Raw genomic sequence first — 22585 nt, 5'->3', positions numbered from 1 at the left:
ATAAGCAGTAGATTTTTTTTCCTGAAATTAATTTAATCTCCCATTTTCTGTCTCTCTGTATCATGTGACGTCAGCCAATCACAGACTAGTATACAAATACCCTGTGAGCTTGTGCACATGCTCAGTATTATCTTGTTCCCCAGAAAAATAACATATAAAAAGACTGTACAAAATTTGAAAATGGAAGTAAATTGGAAAGTGTCTTGAAACTGCATGTTCTATCTCAATCATAAGTTTATTTTGCTTTGAGTGTCCCTTTAACATATTGCATAGTCTATTTTTAAACTGACCCTGAATCTGTAGAACACACCCTGTTTTGTTTTCTGTTACACAGACGCTCTAGCTTAGAATTACATGCAGGCAAGCTTATGCAAACTACATTTGCCTGCCAGTCTACAACATCCGGTGACACGTTTTAAATTATACGTTCGTTGCATCAACAGCTTTGATTACCAGGTTAGGAAAACATACTGCCCTGCCAACCAGACTTGACCCAGATTCTTACCTCAATTATCCTTTTACATTATAAATGCTTTATTGTCACAACAAGGAAAATCTAAGTAACATTTTTGGGAAACAGCCCTAACCAATACTTTCAGCTACACTTTTTGTGAAAAGTTAATATAATGTGCATATATAATTTTATTTATTTATTTTCTTTATATACAGTATGTATATATAAATTACAGTTAGGTTGTACAATGCTATGAGATTGTACTACAAAATCTTTAATTGTGCATAGTAAGAATAAAAACTTACTATTTATTTTGCCCCCTTTTCTTGTATTTTAACTCTTAATATTGTGAGTTTTCCATTTCTTTAAAAGCATATTCCTGTCCTGTATCCCTACCTGGCCTCAGAAAAGAAGATAACAAATTATGCTTACCTGATAATTTTCTTTTCTTCAGATGGAAAGAGTCCACAGCTGCATTCATTACTTTTGGGAAATAAGAACCTGGCCACCAGGAGGAGGCAAAGACACCCCAGCCAAAGGCTTAAATACTCCTCCCACTCCCCTCATCCCCCAGTCATTCTGCCGAGGAACAAGGAACAGTAGAAGGAATATCAGGGTAAAAAGGTGCCAGAAGAATAAAATACAGATGCCCCACATAAAAAATACAGGTGGGGAGCTGTGGACTCTTTCCATCTGAAGAAAAGAAAATTATCAGGTAAGCATAATTTATGTTTTTCTTCATAAATGGAAAGAGTCCACAGCTGCATTCATTACTTTTAGGAAAACAATACCCAAGCTATAGAGGACACTGAATACCAAAACGGGAGGCTACAAAGCGCGGTCCATTCTGAGGGCACCAAACATGAAACCACTACCCAATAAAAATCCTGCTTCGTCCGTAGCCGAGAACATAGAAAGGAAAAAAAAAACAAGGACACTGAGCCGCAAATAGTCAGTAGCCTAGCTAGAGACCGCAAAATCAGATCCACTGAGACAACAGCGGTCGGTCCCCAACACATACCCCTTACTAGTGTTGGGAACACTAGCCCAGCACTCCCAAAGGGACAGGGGAAGAAAAATCCAAGGAAATCGAAAAGGCACCATAAATTCCGTAAAGGAAGACCCTTAGAATGAGCTCAGCTCATAAAGACCCAAATGGGTCCAATCCAATAAGGAAAGGTAACGCCCCGCCCAACATACCCAAGGTCAAGGACCGGCATCTGAACAGCGATTTCCACTCTCAACATCAAGAGAAGCACCGAAATGATAACTGAAGACCATATCCTCAACTCGTCAGCACTTAGATACTTAAGTATTCAATACAAATACGTGTAGCAGACCCGGACGAGGTAACACCCGAGACAAGAACACACAGCCGTCATCAGGACGACCCAGAGAGAGAAAACTTCACTAAGAAGTCAAATGCGGCAAAACAAGATCTCGGAAAGTAAAAACTCCAAACCAGAGGGCACCCTCTAGGCATCCCAGCCGCTAAACCGACATATAGGTCCTAAAAGGGAAGAAGTATAGAACCTCAACTAGGCCCATTACACCCCCGAGGAACAACACCTCAGGACCCACTCTCAGCCGGACCAGCCCAAGCGACAGTAGGTCAGAGAACAGGGGAACAGAAGAAACCCGTCACCCGCTTACAAAAAAAGCGGACAAAAAATGTCTTCAGTCATTCCACCGAGCTCATGAACCCGAAACTCCATAAAACAGTCGACAAGGCCGAAGACCCAGAAGAATCTAGCAAGGCCCATCTCGACGTGGAGCCAGCAAAACTCCAGATAGAACAGAACAACCCAGGGAGCATGTCTCTCACAAAATAGATTAAACCCTCTGTTCCATCTCCTGATATAGGAAAATCCTAAACAGGACCTCCATAGGAGAACAAGCTCCCCCCTTAAGAAAAGGGGCCATTAGAGGCAGAGCACCTGCCCATGAGTCCCAAGGCCACAGGCCGAATAAGAGAGCACTCTCCAACACAGATGAACCTGGAAGGAATTCCCTGAAACATAGCGCACCGAAGGGTGCAGGAGCTGCCGTGGTTACCCTATAACCCTTCGCCTGCAGAACCGCAAAGCCAGCAGGCTATTTCAGCAAACCCTCCAAGGGAAACCATTCATGAGCGTAGGCAAAGCCAAGAAATAGGAACACACAGGAATCTAGCCAATAGCGACCAAATCTACTAGCCAGACCAAAAGGTCATAGCCCATATTTCCCAGAACAAGGGAAACCTGAACCCGGCCTAGATCCGGCAAGACCCGTCAATGATTCTTTATGCAAGAATATTCGCAGGACATGTGTTACAAGGAACACATAGCCACAGAATGATTTGAACCCTTGACTTTCAGCCTTCAAAGAAGCATAGGTTCCCACTAAGCTACTGTGGAACCCCATCAACTGGATCACCAAGGGAAGAAGCTGAGCAAAAGCCTCAGCCACCGGAAAACCCAGGGCGACGACAGGATTGAGCCCCCAAATGTGTAAAACAAACCATATCCTGGAATTGACATACCCCGTCTGAATTGAAAACATTGAACCAGACCCACATTGAGATATTAATGTAATATCCAGGAGAACCCGGAGAAGGAGAACACCTCGCAATTCCCGACCCAAGGAAGAGACCACCCCATGCCGAAGTCCAATGCTCCAAAGGAGCTAAGGCGTCTCGATCAAGACACTAGAGTCCCCAGGGGTTCGACTGCCACAAGACGACCAAGCAAGGGAATACCACGAGGACAAGGTCACTCAATCAAACTAGTCTCCACCTCACCATACGAGACTGATGAGTACCTGAAACCAAGGAAGCAGAGCATCCCCAGATCCAGGAAAATTACAAGCAGAGTCCAAAGAACTCTCTCGAAGGGAAATTCAGGTCCCCAAGGAGACCCAACTCACGTGGAGGAACGGATAAAATCCAAAGGGTCTCAAGAAAAGAGCAATCCTTTCCTAAGGAAAACCCAGGGCCCCCTAAGAAGACCTTAACCCACACGGGGAAGACCAAAGGTCTCAATGACCAGAGAACCATGGAAGGAACACGTCCCACAGGACAATTCCTAGGGCCTCCGAAGGCCAAACCTCCTCAAACCAGCCGTAAGGAGGCGCGAAACCCCCACCAATCCCCACGTGAGGAAGACCATTCTAAGTCCCGAAAGAATCGAAAGCAAACTGAGTGATGCAGCGGAACGCTGCTGACCCAGTCAACCAACTGGAAGGCTCATAAGGACTGAAACAAGTCCAGCCTCACAGACCCACAGGTCCTTGTTAGAATGCTTAACTGAAACTTGTAAAAGAAAAACAGAATTTATGTTTACCTGATAAATTTCTTTCTCCAACGGTGTGTCCGGTCCACGGTTTCATCCTTACTTGTGGGATATTCTCTTCCCCTACAGGAAATGGCAAGGAGAGCACACAGCAAGAGCTGTCCATATAGCCCCCCCCCCCCCTCTGGCTCCGCCCCCCAGTCATTCGACCGACGGTTAGGAGAAAAAGGAGAAACTATAGGGTGCCGTGATGACTGTAGTGTATAAAGAAAGACATTTTTCAAACCCGACTAAAAAACCAGGGCGGGCCGTGGACCGGACACACCGTTGGAGAAAGAAATTTATCAGGTAAACATAAATTCTGTTTTCTCTAACATTGGTGTGTCCGGTCCACGGTTTCATCCTTACTTGTGGGAACCAATACCAAAGCTTTAGGACACGGATGAAGGGAGGGAGCAAATCAGGTTACCTAAACGGAAGGCACCACGGCTGGCAAAACCTTCGAATTTGTAAAATTTGGCAAAGTATGCAGGGAAGACCAAGTCGCTGCCCTACAGATCTGATCAACAGAAGCCTTGTTCTTGAAGGCCCATGTGGAAGCCACAGCTCTAGTAGAATGAGCTGTAAATCGTTCAGGAGGCTGCCGTCCAGCAGTCTCATAAGCCAATCGGATGATGCTTTTCAGCCAAAAGGAAAGAGAGGTAGCAGTAGCTTTCTGTCCTCTCCTCTTACCAGAATACACAACAAACAAGGATGATGTTTGTCTGAAATCCTTAGTTGCTTCTAAATAGAATCTTAAAGCACGGACTACATCTAGGTTGTGTAACAAACATTCCTTCTTTGAAACTGGATTCGGACACAGAGAAGGAACCACAATCTCCTGGTTAATATTCCTGTTAGAAACGACCTTTGGAAGAAAACCAGGCTTGGTACGCAAAACTACCTTATCTGTATGGAATACCAGATAGGGAGAAGTACACTGCAAAGCAGATAACTCTGAAACTCTTCTAGCAGAAGAAATAGCAACCAAAAACAAAACTTTCCAAGATAGTAATTTAACATCTATGGAATGCATAGGTTCAAAAGGAACCCCCTGAAGAACTGAAAGAACTAAATTTAGACTCCAAGGAGGAGTCATAGGTCTATACACAGGCTTGATCCTGACTGAAGCCTGTACAAACGCCTGTACATCTGGCACAGCTGCCAGACGCTTGTGTAACAAAACCGACAGAGCAGATATCTGTCCTTTAAGAGAACTAGATGACAAACCTTTATCCAAGCCCTCTTGGAGAAAGGAATGTATTCTTGGAACCTTCATTTTACTCCAAGAGTATCCCTTGGATCTGCACTAACAGATATATTTTTTGCCATATCTTATTGGAAAATTTTCCTAGTCACAGGCTTTCTGGCCTGAACCAAAGTATCTATAACCGATTCAGAAAACCCACGCTTAGATAGAATTAAGCGTTCAATTTTCAGGCAATCAGTTGGAGAGAGACTAGATTTGGATGTTCAAATGGACCTTGTACTAGAAGATCCTGTCTCAAAGGTAGCTTCCATGGTGAAGCCGATGACATATTCACGCAGGAGCTATTAGATCACCGAAGCCTTCTCCTGTTTGATCCTGGCTACAAGCCTGGGAAGGAGAGGGAATGGTGGAAACACATAAGCTAGGTTGAACGACCAAGGAGCCACTAATGCATCCACCAGTGTCGCCTTGGTATCCCTGGATCTGGACCCGTATGGAGGAACCTTGGCGTTCTGGCGAAACGCCATCAGATCCTTATCTGGAATGCCCCATTGTTGAGTTAATTGGGCAAAGACCTCCGGGTGGAGTTCCCACTCCCCCGGATGAAAGTCTGACGACTCAAATAATCCGCCTCCCAGTTGTCCACTCCTGGCATGTGAATTGCAGATAGGTGGCAGGAGTGATCCTCCGCCCATTTGATGATCTTAGATATCTCTCTCATCGCCAAGGAACTTTTTGTTCCCCCCTGATGATTGATGTACGCTACAGTCGTCATGTTGTCCGACTGGAACCATATGAATTTGACCTTTGCCAGGTGAGGCCAAACCAGGAGCGCATTGAATATCGCTCTCAGTTCTAAAATGTTTATCGGAAGAAGAAACTCTTCTCGAGACCATAGACCTTGAGCTTTCAGAGAGTCCCAGACCGCGCCCCAGCCTAAGAGACTGGCGTCGGTCGTGACGATGACCCACTCTGGTCTGCGGAAACTCATTCCCTGAGACAGGTGATCCTGAGACAACCACCAGCGGAGGGAATCCCTGATTACCTGGTCTACTTGAATCTGGGGAGACAAGTCTGCATAATCCCCATTCCACTGTTTGAGCATGCACAGTTGTAATGGTCTTAGATGAATTCAAGCAAAAGGAACTATGTCCATCGCTGCGACCATTAATCCTATTACTTCCATGCACTGAGCTATGGAAGGCTGCAGAATAGAGTGAAGAACTTGAAAAGCGCTCAGAAGTTTTGATTTTCTGACCTCTGTCAGGAAGATCTTCATTTCCATAGAATCTATAATTGTTCCCAGAACGGGAACTCTTGTTGACGGGAACAGGGAACTCTTTTCTACGTTCACCTTCCACCCGTGAGATCTGAGAAAGGCTAGAACAATGTCTTGTATGGGCCTTTGCTTTGGAAAGAGACGACGCTTGGGTTAGAATGTCGTCTAGATAAGATGCTATAGCAATGCCCCTCGGTCTTAATACCGCTAGAAGGGACCCTAGCACCTTTGTTAAAATTCTGGGAGCAGTGGCTAAACCGAAAGAAAGAGCCACGAACTGTCTTTCCAGGAAGGCGAACCTCAGGAACTAATGGTGATCTTTGTGGATAGGAATATGCAGGTACGCATCCTTTAAATCCACGGTAGTCATATATTGACCCTCCTGGATTGTTGGTAAAATCTTCCTTGTTCCGTTATTGGAACTGGGTGTATCACTAGCATCTTTACTATGTCTCCTACGCAGTGTAAGAATGCCTGTCTCTTTATCTGGTCTGAAGATAAGCGAGACATGTGGAACCTTCCCTTTGGAGGAAGTTCCTTGAATTCTAGAAGATATCCCTGAGAGACTATTCTAGTGTCCAGGGATCCGGAACATCTCTTGTCCAAGCCTGAGCAAAGAGAGAGAGTCTGCCCTCTACTAGATCCGGTCCCGGATCGGGGGCTACCCCTTCATGCTGTCTTGGTAGCAGCAGCAGGCTTTTTGGCCTGTTTACCCTTGTTCCAACCTTGCAATGGTTTCCATGCTGGTTTAGGTTGGGAAGTGTTGCCTTCTTGTCTGGAGGCCACAGAGTTAGGATTTGGTCCGTTCCTGAAATTGCGAAAGGAACGAAAATTAGATTTGTTCTTAGCCTTAAAAGGCCTATCTTGTGGGAGGGCATGTCCCTTTCCACCAGTAATGTCTGAAATAATCTCTTTCAATTCTGGCCCGAATAGGGTCTTACCCTTGAAAGGAATATTAAGCAATTTATTCTTGGACGACACATCCGCCGACCAGGATTTTAGCCAAAGCGCTCTGCGCGCCACTATAGCAAACCCTGAATTTTTTGCCGCTAACTTAGCAATTGAAAAGCGGCATCCAAAATAAATGAATTAGCCAACTTAAGTGCGTGAATTCTGTCCATGACTTCATCATATGGAGTCTCCCTTTGAAGCGAATTTTCCAGTTCCTCGAACCAAAATACGCTGTGGTAGTGACAGGAATAATGCACGAGATTGGTTGAAGAAGGAAACCCTGCTGAATAAATTCTTTTTTAACAGTCCTTCTAATTTTTTATCAATAGGATCTTTGAAAGCGCAACTGTCCTCAATAGGAATAGTTGTGCGCTTAGCTAACGTTGAAACCGCCCCCTCAACCTTAGGAACCGTTTGCCATGTGTCCTTTCTGGGGTCGACAATGGGGAACATTTTCTTGAATATAGGAGGTGGAACAAAAGTTATACCTGGCTTTTCCCACTCCTTAGTCACTATGTCCGCCACCCGCTTGGGTATCGGAAAGGCATCAGCGTGCACTGGAACCTCTAAGAATTTGTCCATCTTGCACAATTTCTCTGGAATTACCAGAGAATCACAATCATCTAGAGTAGTTAGGACCTCCTTAAGCAGGGCGCGGAGGTGTTCTAACTTAAATTTAAAAGTCACGATATCAGTGTCTGCCTGCTGAGAAACTTTTCCTGAATCAGAAACTTCCCCTTCAGACAGACCCTCCTTCACTGCTATACTCAGATTGATGTGAGGGAACAACTGATAAATTGTCCTCAGCGCTAACCTGCTCATCTTCTGTATTTAAAAACTGAGCAATCACACTTTCTAGAATAGGATGGCAGTTTGGATAATAGATTTGCTATAGAATTATCCATCACTGCAGTTAATTGCTGCATAGTAACCAGCATTGGCGCGATAGATGTACTAGGTATCGCCTGCGCGGGCAAAACTGGTGTTGACACAGAAGGAGAGGATGATGAACTATCCCCACTACCTTCACATGAAGAATCATCCTGGGCAAGCTTATTAAATGTGACAATACTGTCCTTACTTTGTTTGGACGCTATGACACAATTTGCACAAAACATTAATAGGGGGAATCACCTTGGCTTCCATACATACAGAACAAAAGCTATCTGAAGGTACAGACATGTTAGACAGAATATGGCAGGCTAATAATGCAATAAAAACGTTTTTAAAGAAAAGTGTTACTGTCTCTTTAAATAATAAACAAGCACACTTTATTTCTGAAAGTTTGAAAAACTATGAAGGCAATGTCCGATTTTTACAAAATTTGCACCCCAGAGTCCTAATGCCTTGAAAGTATTGCACACCAAGTTTCAAGACTTTAACCCTTAAAATGAGCAAAACGGAGCTATTTGTTCAAATAAACAATTTTATCACACAACAATCACTGCCACAGCCTTGCTGCGGCTTTTTACCTTCCTTTAGAGTGATTCAGCACTGAAATAAACCTTCCTGAGTCCGTTTTCTTTACCCACAGGACCCTCAAATGAAGCTGCATGCACTGCCAAGGAAATAAACTGCGCAATTGAGGCGCGAAAACGGGGCCTCCTTCATCTGCATTACCAGAGTGAAGGGGCCTTTCTGACTGAAGTAGTAGTCTAACTAGATGCCAGGCGAAAAAAATGTTCCCAAAAGTGCTTTTATAACACAAAAAACACTCTAAATGTCCAATAAATCTGATATAAACCAATCGATTTAGCCCACAATAGTGTCAACCAGTATAGAGCCCATTTATAAGCCTTAATCTGTTATGAATCTAAAAAAATGGCTTACCGATCCCCTAAGGGAAAAACTGACAGTCTTCTAGCATTAACATGTCTTGTTAGAAATATGACTGATCGTACCTGAAGCAGATAAGTCTGCAAACTGTTCCCCCCAACTGAAGTTCTCTGGGCTCAACAGTCCTGCGTGGGAACAGCAATTGATTTTAGTTACTGCTGCTAAAATCATACTCCTCTTTTAACAGAAATCTTCTTCATTTTCTGTTGTAGAGTAAATAGTACAAACCGGCACTATTTTAAAATAACAAACTCTTGATAGAAGAAATAAAAAACTACAACTAACACCACAAACTCCTCACCATCCCCGTGGAGATGCTACTTGTACAGAGCGGCAAGGAGAATGACTGGGGGCGGAGCCAGAGGGGGGGGCTATATGGACAGCTCTTGCTGTGTGCTCTCCTTGCCATTTCCTGTAGGGGAAGAGAATATCCCACAAGTAAAGGATGAAACCGTGGACCGGACACACCAATGTTGGAGAAAACAAATAATAAGTAAGCGCACTCGGCGCCTCGACTTGACCAGCCAGGCTGAACAGGCGCCACGTGTCTGAACAGGTCACGAGACAGAAGATCTGAACCCAAGCAAGACCAGCCTTCAACAAAGCCATAACTGTCAAGCTGCAGAAAACCTCCCTCAGAGGGGAAGAGGATAACAGACAAACATAGGACTAACATGTCCCTTAACAACTTCCGCAGAAGTAAACAGCGAGAATCGATCCCAGAGATAGTTCCCGAAGGAAACATATAATCAAACCAAAAACGTCTGGGCTTTGCAGACGCATAATCGCCAAAAATATGTGGAAGCGAAAACGAGCTGCAACCTCTGGGGGGAATAAGTCGCCCTGCAAGGAGGGATAAACATAATCTGGGTTACCCGCATGTGTAGTAGTAGGTAGCGGTAGGGAACTCGCCTCCTTCAGTCACCACACAGTCAGGACTGCAGAAATGGTAGATCAGAACGTAAACACGTCCAGTCACAAGGTGAACCGTACAGTACAAAAAAGCACGTCCAACCATAAGGTTGTGTCAGTTCCAAAGGCCCCTATGTTCTAGCCAAGAGCCTAGATAACACTACACATAAGCAGATTGAATCACATAATAAACATGATTAAAAAAAACCCTGTTCAATAATCCCCCTCGGGAGATATTAACCCTCAATTCCGAGATCCAAAGGAGCCTCACTGAGGCTCTATCGATAAACTTAATAAGCCCCGCAGGATCGTACCTTACAGGAAAAAATTAAGATACAGTACATTCAGATGAAGTAACATGAAACAATCTTACCGGAATCTACGCCTTGGAACAGGAACACGGCCCTTCAAGTGTGACGAATAGTAGCAGCGCCTCCGCCATGGACTTGAGAAAAGAAAGCAGGCAGTGAAGCGAAGTTCGACAACACCAATTGGTTGTGGAGCTGTTAATATGAGTCGGGATGGTTTCGCAGAAAGACTCTCCCTGCATCTCTGGACTCTAACTTTCATGCAGGCTCTCACTGAGAGGCTGACAGGATTACTTAAAACTCCCGTCCCATGTCGAAGAGTACTACTCTCCATAAGAGACAAAACAAACTTCTGACACTTCTCTGCCAACCTCCTGGGTCGAAAGGCAAAGAATGACTGGGGGATGAGAGGAGTGGGAGGAGTATTTAAGCCTTTTGGCTGGGGTGTCTTTGCCTCATCCTGGTGGCCAGGTTCTTATTTCCCAAAAGTAATGAATGCAGCTGTGGACTCTTTCCAATTTATGAAGAAAAACATACTGCAAAGCAATGCCTGTTTGCTAACAAAATGACAATGGCAAGCTTTGTTTACCACATAAACAAGTCAGGATTGACTCATCATTGTCTCACATGGTAGAATACATGAGGCAATTGCAGTGCTTTTTTTTGGAATACAGTATTTTTTTCTCTTCAAATGTAATAATCAATTTACTGTACATCTCAATAGAAACACATCAAAAGTCACTTATCTGCTAAATCTTAGTTTACATTCTCTTAAATGACTTAAAGTGGCATTAAGTAGTAAACAAAATACTAACTATAATGATGTATTCAAAATAAAAAAATCAGCCTGAGAATAATCCGTAAATGTATTTTTTAAATTATATTGCTGAAACAAGTGTAAAGTACTTTAGTAATGGACACCACCCTGTGAAACCTATTTAGTCTCTTCTGTTGAGGACAATTTGGGACTGATACAATGTGCAATCAATGCACAAAAACTTAAACATTTGTCCCTTTGTTTTTGAATTTGTTACAATTCAAGTAATCAAATATTTGATAAGTCTGCAAGTCTCTAGTAAATGAAAACAGGTCATAACATTTATACGATTCGTCATGGCAACTAACATCTAGCCACCTCTTCCCATTTGATGCCTTATGCAGATGGCTGATTGGTTTGTATTTGCAGTAATTAAAACGCACCTTCTGTTTCTTTTTATGCAGCGGTCGCTCATCCTCTTCCTCGATCAGTTTCAGAGCCAGCTCTTTGTTCACCTTTGGTAGTTTCTGTGTGATGGAAAAGAAAAGGTGTCAGCTCATCTTCCACAACTTAGTTAATATAGAGCAGTAAACAGCTTGAGCTTTATATATAAGCAGTGCTTAGTTATGCGCAATGAAACAACTTATATACTTTCATTATTTTTCCCACTTATCATGTAAATTTGCTCTAGAAATTAAGGCTTTTCTTATTCAATGAACTTAAAGGGACAGTCAAGTCCAAAAAAAAATTATTTTTTAAATAGGGCATGTAATTTTAAACAACTTTCCAATTTACTTTAATCAACAATTTTGCTTTGTTCTCTTTGTATTCTTAGTTGAAAGCTAAACCTAGGAAGGCTCATATGATAATTTGTAAGCCCTTGAAGGCCGCCCCTTATCACATGCTTTTTTATTTGCTTTTCAAAACAGGGGAGAGCTAGTTCATATAAACCATATAGATAACATTGTGATCATGCCCGTGGCTTGTGGCAGACACTGCACTAATTGGCTAAAATGAAAGTCAATAGATAATAAATAAAATGTCATGTGATCAGGGGGCTGTTAGAAGATGCTTAGATACAAGTTAATCACAGAGGTAAAAAGTATATTAATATAACAGTGTTGGTTATGCAAAACTGGGGAATGGGTAATAAAGGGATTATCTATCTTTTTAAACAACAAAAAAAAAAGGTGTTGACTGTCCCTTTAAAACGCTGCTTAATGACTTATCAAGGCCAACTCTGCTGCATTTCTTTCTCTAATGAGCATTAGCTGATAACATCTACAAAACAATGCATTTTATACTAACTTTATTATCTAGCCTTGTTGACTAAAGCCCATATTGGATCATCAAAATAAGGCAAATGATGTGTGGAGTTTTGCTATTGACAAACAACTGCAATAAAAAGGATGTTCATTTCTTTTAAAAACATTAAGACTTGGCTGATAAATTATTCTATAGCAACACATAAGAAATGTCTTAAAAGGAAGTTACTGTCCCTTTAACATAAACAATGTGTGAGCTGATCATGCATCCGATTTTACCTAGTTAAAGCGATGGTAAAAATTTTTTAAAAATGTTGCAATGAAAAATATATTATTTTGCAAGTAAAACCCACATCTTTGTTTCTCTTAAAAGGTGTTTATATATTTTATAATAAAAGATTTATAATCCTCTTTTGGCTGAGCTGTGATGTATAGAGCAGTCACATCCACTTTACTTTAAAGGAGCTTTAAAGGGGCAGGACTTCAAGATCGTCACATGACACACGTTGATTGGATGTTCACTGGAATTGTGGGCCGGTGTTCTGTTAAGGGGCCGAACTTTTGAAAAGAGCGAACCATGTCACTTCCTGTGACGTTACATCAGCTGTTGTACACATTTTGGCCCTAATGCGCATGCGTGCCAGCGTCATCACATACCTGGCCGCATACGTCACAGGGAAACTATTTAGACCTGTGAAATTCAGAAGCCTTTATATAGCGCATGCGTGGGATTTTCTGGCACAAATGAAGGGGTTTATGGAAAGCTGTTTATTTGTCTCCTCAGCAATATTCGGAAGTCCACTGCAACTACTCCCATTAAGCTGAGTCTCTGTGCGTGCATAATAAACAGCCACTCGGCTATCGCCACTGCTTCTTCTGCTAATCCAATGCTTACTGCTGCAACAAATGTTTAAACAATGACATTGAAGGGAGCCTGTGAAAAGCTGCATTGGATCAGCAGAAGAAGCAGTGGTGATAGCCGAGTGGCTGTTTGTCAAACAGCTTTCCATAAACCCCCCATTTGTGATAGAAAATCCCATGCATGCGCTATAGAAAGGCTTCTGAATTTCACAGGTCTAAATAGTTTCCCAGTGATGTATGCGGCCAAGTATGTGATGACGCTGGCACGCAGGCGCATTAGGGCCAAAATGTGTACAACAGCTGATGTAACGTCACAGGAAGTGACATGGTTCGCTCTTTTCAAAAGTTCGGCCCCTTAACAGAACACCGGCATAACATTGCAATAGATGCATTACTATATGCACTAATTTAACCCTTTCACAGATTAATAACGAAAAAAGTACACATACTTTTTTAACACTTTTTTTACGCTCAGGACATACTGTATATACAACAAACAGTCTTTACAGACATACATACACATTCACATTGTAAAAAGGCACAGCAGTTTCTCAATCCACAGGAGGTTTAGTAGACTTGGACTGCTTCCAGACTGGGACATAATTTGTGTGCGCCAGGCTGTAAGTTAGCTCCATTTCTTGCTGTATCCTAGCCTTTAAGTACTCTGACCCAATAAGGGACTCTTAAAAATGAACAGTATATCAAATAAAAAAAAAATGATGTGCATACTACACGGCTTTTTAAAGGGATCCAATCCTTAAAGGAACAAACTGATATACTTAAGGAATGTTCTCCTACAGGCACAACTGGACTAAAAAAAGGATGCTCCTAGGTGGTGAACCATCAAAGAACAAGCTACTGAGCAGTTGTTCATTCCTGGTTGAATGCTTGTTTATCTATGCATATTTGTATTATGACCCTGGGGAAAATCTACCTAAGGGTAATGGGGAAACCAGATGTGGACTCAAATGCCAATGTTCCTGGAGTAATATGGCTGCACCTCAATGATGAGGCCCTCAGAAGGTGGAAACTACTATCTGGGGTTGCCATGTTCCTCGTTCTGAGGAATATTGCCTGCTATTTCAGACCTGTACCATCCTTTTAGGTAGGATCAGACTGATATACTTCAGGAATGTTATTCTCTGTAAAAGGCACAATTGGGCTAAAAATGGCTTCTCCTAGGTGGTGACCCACCAAAGAACAAGCTAATGAGCCATTGTTTGTTACTGGATGAGTAATTTTCTCTATGTGCCTTTAATAATGTGTTTAATCTTTTTTATAGGGGTTAAACACATAGTCATATACAAGAAACAGCGCAAAAATAAAATACTAGCATATAACAGCATTTTCTTTTTGTAGTTTAATGCCCCTTTAATGCATAGCATCCCACTCTTCAAAGTAAGAAATTAATATCATAGCCAATATACTTGAAAATAAATGGAAACAAATATAAAACTCACATCAGATGTCAAATACAGTCTTTACCCTAAGCATTTAGACATTAATATACACATTTATATCTTTTGTCTAGGGCCCCTTTGAATTCTAGTATGGAAAATACCAAGTGGGTAATATAATAACTGAAGACTCATTAGCGTAAATGAAAAGGTCTTTGCCAGGAGTCCCATTAAAAATTCGATCTTTGAAAATGTTTTGCACAAAGAATGTAATTATTATTTCATATGAAAAATCTCCCTGCTGACATATCACTTACAGTAAAGAGGGGTTTTTTTTCTCATGGAAAATTATTCTATCTTTATGCAAGGATGGCTTTATAGACTGGAAAATAAGCTATTGGGTAACCAAAAAACATTTGCAAACACAAGGCAATTCAGACAGAATTATCTAGCAATATCTAATGATACAGAGCACCTATTTTTTTATTATTATTTTTTTTGAGTAATCTAAAAATCCAGAGGATAAACAGAGGTATGTTGGTGCAAGAGCTGCAGAATAAGGATTTAATATTTTTAGTAATGAACAGAGAGGGAGTATTTACTGTAAAGTTCACTTACCTTAATTTGCACCCTCTGAGCACGTGTTTCTTCAATCTTTTGCCTTATCTTCTCCCTTTTATATTCCTCATAAGCAAACGGATTTACCATTGCTTTCACCTATTAAAAGATAAAAATATTTATATATTGACAACTATTACAGAAAAGGTAATAAATAAAATAATGAAAGATTCCTTAAAGAAGACTTAGTTCCTGATGTTTAACAGCTAACATACAAATATAATGAGATTGGCATATTGAACAAGCATGAAAATAAGGCCTGTGATTGATTTGATTAATAAACTAATGTGACAGTATCAGGACATTTGCAATTACTATGATAGTGCCTTTAAACAACAAAATGAGTTTGTCCACTTTAAATAACTGCATTGAAAAGCCGGTTCCCTTGTAAAATGCTGACTAAGATTCGAGTTAAAAAAATGTCTTACCTTATGGTACAACCGTATATCAATGAAATAGCCATGCATGTACGCCCGAAGCAAGGGAGATCCAATCAGATGGCCAAGTCCTGTTTAATTAAATAACTATTTTATTAGGAAACATGATCTTAAAAGCACTGAAGTATCAATAGTCGTATTTCTGTCATTACAGATAATGGGGCTGATTTATCAAATGTCTGTCCGACATGATCCGCTGCATTTTACATTGCAGCAGTAGTTCCGGTGAACTGCTTGTGCAATGCCGGCCCCTGTAGATTTGCAGCCAATCAGATGGCCAAGTCCTGTTTAATTACATAACTATTTTATTAGGAAGCATGATCTTAAAAGCACTGAAGTATCAATAGTCGTATTTCTGTCATTACAGATAATGGGGCTGATTTATCAAATGTCTGTCCGACATGATCCGCTGCATTTTACATTGCACAAGCAGTTCCGTTGAACCGCTTGTGCAATGCCGGCCCCTGTAGATTTGTAGCCAATCAGATGGCTAAGTCCTGTTTAATTACATAACTATTTTATTAGGAAGCATGATCTTAAAAGCACTGAAGTATCTATAGTCGTATTTCTGTCATTACAGATAAGGGGGCCGATTTATCAAATGTCCGATCAGCAGATCATGTCCGACAGACATAGCTGAATGCCGAAAGTATACGATGTCTGCATTTAAGATTGCACAAGCAGTTCTGGTGAACTGCTTGTGCAATGCCGCCCCCTGTAGATTTGCGGCCAATCAGCTGCTATCAGAGGGTGTCAATCAACCCGATCGTATGAGATTGGGCGGATTGATGTCGGCAGCCTCAGAGGCAGTAGACCAGTTAAGGAGCAGCGGTCTTAAGACCGCTGCTTCTTAACTGCTGTTTCCGGCGAGCCTGAAGGCTCTCGCGGAAACAGAGGCATCAGGGGCCGTTCGGCCCTTGATAAATCGCCCCCAATGTTTTCTAAAATTTCAATCACACTTTTTCTTCCTGACCCTTACACTACAGAATTTTTTTTTTATTAATAAATAAAAGAAAAAAACAGAGTAATTCCCGAAGGAAAAAACTAAGAGGAAGCGTTAGTGAACACCAATAATGAATATTGTACCTGAATTGAAATAAAGATCTCCAAACAATTTTTAAAAAACACTACTAGTGGTGAAATATAAAAGTCAATAGTGCACAATATGTGAAGAAGTAATCAACAATGAAAATATATAAATGTGTATGAAAACACTGTGTGAAAATATAGGGTTAAAATAACTATTGTAAAAGTTCGTGTCAGTGTCCAAACGAAAAAGTGTTCATAAAAATGTCCAAATCTGGAACAAAAAAGTGTTGGCAATGCTTAAGTGCTTGGGTGCTCGGCGTGCTCCACTTGTATCCACGGTGTGATGGGTCAGGTGTCTAGAATAAAGCATAAACAAGGGGAGCCAACATAGTGTGAATCGTACAAACACAAGAGAAAAATAAAACAGTGTGTGATACACTACTCACAAAAGGAGTGTCACCTTAAGACAATAAGGTGCAAGCAGGCAGGCTGACGTTCATAACCAGCAGTCAGTACGCTGGGGGTCTCAACCGGGAGACCCGTAGAATCTGAGTGGACAGGTGTAGAGTCCCCGTGATAATCCTTCCAAAGCCAACAACCAGGTGTGTGCTCTGGAAGCAAGAGTGTTCTCCCCAGCGCTGTTCTCAAGCTAGGAGTCCGTATCGAAGCAAGAATGTGTCAGGCCTGATAAAACGGTCCTATGCAGACCGAGAAACGCGTTGCAAAAGGGAATAAAATATAACCTGCCTTTTAAACCATGACCCGGCTTGCTTTTTGCACAACACTCTGTGCCCTGACACATTCTTGCTTCGATACGGACTCCTAGCTTGAGAACAGCGCTGGGTAGAACACTCTTGCTTCCAGAGCACACACCTGGCTGTTGGTTTTGGAAGGATTATCACGGGGACTCTACACCTGTCCACTCAGATTCTACGGGTCTCCCGGTTGAGACCCCCAGGCGTACTGACTGCTGGTTATGAACGTCAGCCTGCCTGCTTGCACCTTATTGGCTTAAAGTGCCACTCCTTTTGTGAGTAGTGTATCACACACTGTTTTATTTTTCTCTTGTGTATGTACGATTCACACTATGTTGGCGCCCCTTGTTTATGCTTTATTCCAAAACAAAAAAACACTATAAACTAGGTAGTTTAGTGAGGTGTTTGGGAGAGATTAGGGAGGTGGGTATGATTCCTACACTGCAGAAAAAATAAGGGGAAAAAAAGCCCTAAACTGCATACTGGCAGACTATCTGCCAGTACTTAAAGTGATTGTAAATTTTAATGAATTACTGCCCAGTATATAAACATAATCTTAAGAATATGGGCACTATAATTCATAAAAAAATTGAAATATGCTTCATTTTTAACATATTTACCATTGAGTGATAGTAAACATTCCTCTGCCCACATCTCCTACTTTCTTTAGCAGATCGATGACAAATCTGGCTTTCTTCAATCATTGCGCGTCCCAACGAGGGTTGGACGCCAGATGGGGCCCGTAACGATTTGAGGAAACCCCTCAACCATTTTCTTTCTAATTATCCTGCACACTAATTACTTTCCATCTCTTTTCCTCCTCCACCTCTTTAAATTAACCCCTCCAAATCCTAGAGACCTGTGTCAAACCCATAATACGTACCATCACCACTTCTGCACACAACTGGCTACAGACTAGCAGTAGGGCTTTGCCATGCCAAGTTAGTGGAATTTCAAGCTCACTACATGTTTTGTGGTACCCACTGCCCTGTTAGTCTTAGTACCTAGCACCACACTGTTGTCAAGCTAATTAGCCAAATTACACACAAAGAAGAACTCAAGTATAAATGCAATAAGTGCACATTAAATACAGATACATTTTGAATTAAACATGTACTAATTTTTTTTTGTAGAAAGTTGAATAATGTCATTTTGGAAAGTAATCATTGTAGTGTGTGTGTGTGTGTGTGTTTTCATAGCAGTAACGTATTTACCAACCAGGAACTCTATCTTTAGGAATCTATGGTAAAGTGCCCCAGTTTGGAACATTAATACAATGAGATGTTTGTGAAATACCAACCAAGTTCCTCTAGCTCTTTCTTAGTTACAAACTTGTAGTCATCATAAACAGTGGTCTCTGGGTTTTCTTCTAGTTCTTCAGTCAGATTGTCCAAGAATGAGCACCACTTGGGGGCAGGTCCCAAAGCCTGAAACCAACCAGAAGAAGATTAATTTTAAATCTAAAATCGTTTCTATTGTTTCAACACAATTTTGAATCAATTGTGAATCAATCTATCCCTTTAGTGAGGTTAATGATAGTATTTTACCTTGCTATAAATTTGTATAAATCTACAGCTTGTCTCCACTTTTCTGTTTCTATAACAAATTCAGAGAAACAAGAAGTGATCATATTAAAGTTCAGCCTGTCCATTATTTCAACTGGATGAATTCATTAGCCTGGCCAGCCCACACTTATATAAAGAGAGTTCACTGAGGAGCCACACCTCACTGAAAAACAATCCTGTTGCTCCTGGATACATAAAGCTCTGTATGCTTTTATACACATTGCTGAAAACTGCATTATTTATTATACCAAGTAATTGGTTATTTGTGTGCTAATTTAAAGGGACAATCTAGCCAAAAACATAAATTAAGCTTACCAGATAATTTCATTTCTTTCTGTATAAGGAGAGTCCACGGCTTCATTCCTTACTGTTGGGAAATACTGAACTTGGCCACCAGGAGGAGGCAGACACCCCAGCCAAAGGCTTAAATAACTCTCTCACTTTCCCCATCCCCCAGTCATTCTGCCGAAGGAACAGTAGGAGAAATATCCGGGTATAAAAGGTGCCAGAAGAAAAACATAATTTAGGGGGCCGCCCATCGTATAAACACGGGCGGGAGCCGTGGACTCTCCTTCTACAGAAGGAAATTAAATTATCTAGTAAGCATAATTTATGTTTTCCTTCTTAATATAAGGAGAGTCCACGGCTTCATTCCTTACTGTTGGGAAACTTATACCCAAGCTCTAGAGGACACTTAATGATAACGGGAAAGACAAAAATAGAGGCGGACCCTAATCTGAGGGCCCCACAGCCTATAAAACCTTTCTGACAAAGGCTGCTTCAGCTGAAGCAAAAACATCAACCTTGTAAATTTTAGAAAAAGTGTGTAAGCAGGAACAGGTAGCCGCCTTACAAATCTGATCCATAGAGGCCTTGTTCTTAAAGGCCTAAGAGGAAGCCACTGCTCTAGTAGAATGAGACGTAATTCTCTCTCTATGTCCCGCTGTTTCATAAGCTAAGCGGATAAGACTCCTCAGCCAAAAAGATAAGGAAGTAGAAGACACCTTCTGACCCTTACACTTCCCAGAATATGCCACAAACAAGGAAGAAGTTTGTCTAAAATCCTTAGTAGCTTGAAGATAAAACTTCATGGCACGAACCACGTTTAAATTATGAAGTAAACGTTCCTTCAAAGAAGAAGGATTAGGACACAAAGAAGGGACCACAATCTCTTGATTGATGTTGCGGTTCAACACGACTTTAGGGAGAAACTTTAGGGAGGCTCACATTGCAAGGCGGCAATTTTAGATACTCTGTGCGCTGAAGCAATAGCCAGTAGAAAAAGAACCTTTCAGGACAACTTAAAGGGACACTGAACCCAAATTTTTTCTTTTGTCATTCACATAGAGCATGAAATTTTAAGCAACTTTCTAATTTACTTATCAAATTTTCTTCATTCTCTTGGTATCTTTATTTGAAATGCAAGAATGTAAGTTTAGATGCTGGCCCATTTTTGGTGAACAACCTGGGTTGTTCTTGCCGATTAGTGGATAAATTCATCCACCAATAAAAAACTGCTGTCCAGAGCTCTAAACAAAAAAAAAAAGCTTAGATGTCATCTTTTTCAAATAAAGATAGCAAGAGAACAAATAAAATTTGATAATAGGAGTAAATAGAAAGTTGCTAAATTGCATGCTCTGTCTGAATCACAAAATACATTTTTTGGGTTCAGTGTCCCTTTAAAATGAATTTCATGCATAGGCTCAAACGGAGCCCTTTGCAAAACTTTAAAGGATCACAAAACTTTGAATTTTTATCCGTAATTACATTATCAGATTTCAATCAGGAGCGTTTATATATCATAACTAACCTACTTATACACAAAAACGAAGTTTATAAATCTAATATAATTATATTTTATTTTTCGATTCTGACGTACCTGAAGCCAAACCCCCTATTATGGGCCGTCCACTAACAAAACTATTCTCCAATCAAATTTTTTTTTTGAGCATATCATTAGAAGCCGATGTCATCCTGCGCACGCGCACTTCGTTACTGACATTCGCGCATGCGCATATTATACCGGTGATACGAGAAGATTCAGAGCGTCTGCTGTTTAGACCTATTTGATGACGAGGTCATACAATTGAGCATGCGCATTGCGGCGTAATTTGGACATTTTGATAACTTATGTTATCATGGATAATTGGTGCATGTAAACGAAGATTTGAGCAGTGGGTTTGGAATTCAATAACTTAGAGCAGAATATCTCGATAACGGTAAAAGTATGAAACACAAACCGGATTAAAAATATAATTGATACATATTGATTTAGCGATTCAAGATAACTTTATAGCAACGTTTAGTGTCCCTTTAATTACCAGATTCAGACTTCAAGGGGGAGCCAAAGATCTGAACACAGGTCTGACCCTAATCAGAGCCTTAACAAAAGACTGAACATCTGGAAGCTCAGAGAGTCTCTTGTGCAGTAAAACAGACAAGGCCGAAATCTGTCCCCTTAGGGAACTAACCAAAAGACCCTTCTCCAGACTATCCAGGAGAAACAACAGAATCCTGGCAACCTTAACTTCATGCCAAGGAAATCCATGCTCTTCACACCAGAATAAGTAGGTTCTCTCCACCTTATGATAGATGCTATGAGAGTATCAATAACTCTCTCAGAAAAACCTCTCTTGGCAAGGACTAAGCGTTCAATCTCCATGCAGTCAGCCTCAGAGAATCTAGATTTTGATGAACAAAAGGACCTTGTTCCAGCAGATCCCTGCAACAAGGTAACTTCTATGGAGGAGAAGACGACATCCTCACCAGAACTGCGAACCACGTCCTTCGTGGCCACAATGGAGCAATCAGTATTACTGACACCTGCTCCTACTTGATGCGGACCACTACCCGAGGAAGGAGTGGTAATGGCGGAAAAAGGTAGATTACATTGAACCTCCAATGCACCGCTAATGCATCTATTAGCTCCGGCTGAAGTTCCCTGGACCTTGACCCATATCTGGGTAATTTGGTATTTAGACGAGACGCCATGGAGATCTATCTCCGGCATCCCCCACATGTAGCATATCTCCGCAAACACTTCGGGATTGGAGAGACCATTCCCCCGGATGAAAGGATTGTCTGCTGAGAAAATCCGTTTCCCAGTTGTCCACACCCGGAAATGTGGATCGCTGACAGCAAACAGCTGTGGGCCTCCGCCCACTCCAGAATCCGAGATACTTCCCCCATCGCTAAGGAGCTTCTTGTTCCCCCCCTGATGGTTGATTTAAGCCACTGAGGTTATATTGTCTGATAGGAATCGGATAAACTGGGAAGAACCCAGAAGAGGCCAAGCCTTCAGAGCATTGCAGATTGCTCGAAGTTCCAGAATGTTGATCAGGAGGGAGCATTCCTCCTGAGACCACAGGCCATGTGCCTTCCTGGCACACTAAACAGCTCCCCATCCTGAGAGGCTCACGTCCGTAGTCACAATCTCCTAGGATGGTCGTAGAAAGGATGTCCTCGGGACAGATGATCTGGACAGAGCCACCAAGAGAGCGATTCTCTCGACTGGCTGTCCAGAGAAATCTGTTGAGACAGATCCGAATGATCGCCATTCCCCTGTCTCAGCATGCACAGCTTTAATGGTCTGAGACGGAACCTGGCAAAGGGAATTATGTCTATGCTGGATACCATACGACCA

General features: G+C 41.6%; 2 protein-coding genes across 2 annotated transcripts in view; one reads left to right on the top strand and one right to left on the bottom strand.

Moving 5' to 3' along the window:
* Positions 1–22585, top strand: part of ATP6V1C2 (ATPase H+ transporting V1 subunit C2) — a 450645-nt gene that overhangs the window by 200696 nt on the left and 227364 nt on the right. The window lies entirely within an intron of this gene.
* Positions 1–22585, bottom strand: part of NOL10 (nucleolar protein 10) — a 282225-nt gene that overhangs the window by 146713 nt on the left and 112927 nt on the right. The window contains exons 14-17 of the mRNA XM_053709682.1: positions 18678–18804; positions 15585–15664; positions 15157–15255; positions 11459–11542 (exon numbers count right to left, since the gene is read on the bottom strand). Of these exons, the coding sequence (XP_053565657.1) occupies positions 11459–11542; positions 15157–15255; positions 15585–15664; positions 18678–18804 (390 nt within the window). The remainder of the gene's footprint in view (positions 1–11458; positions 11543–15156; positions 15256–15584; positions 15665–18677; positions 18805–22585) is intronic.

The sequence above is a fragment of the Bombina bombina genome, chromosome 4 (genome assembly GCF_027579735.1).
Source record: "Bombina bombina isolate aBomBom1 chromosome 4, aBomBom1.pri, whole genome shotgun sequence".
NCBI classification, from domain to species: domain Eukaryota; kingdom Metazoa; phylum Chordata; class Amphibia; order Anura; family Bombinatoridae; genus Bombina; species Bombina bombina.
Note: the sequence above shows the minus strand (reverse complement) of the source record. Positions and strands in the feature narration are given on the sequence as shown.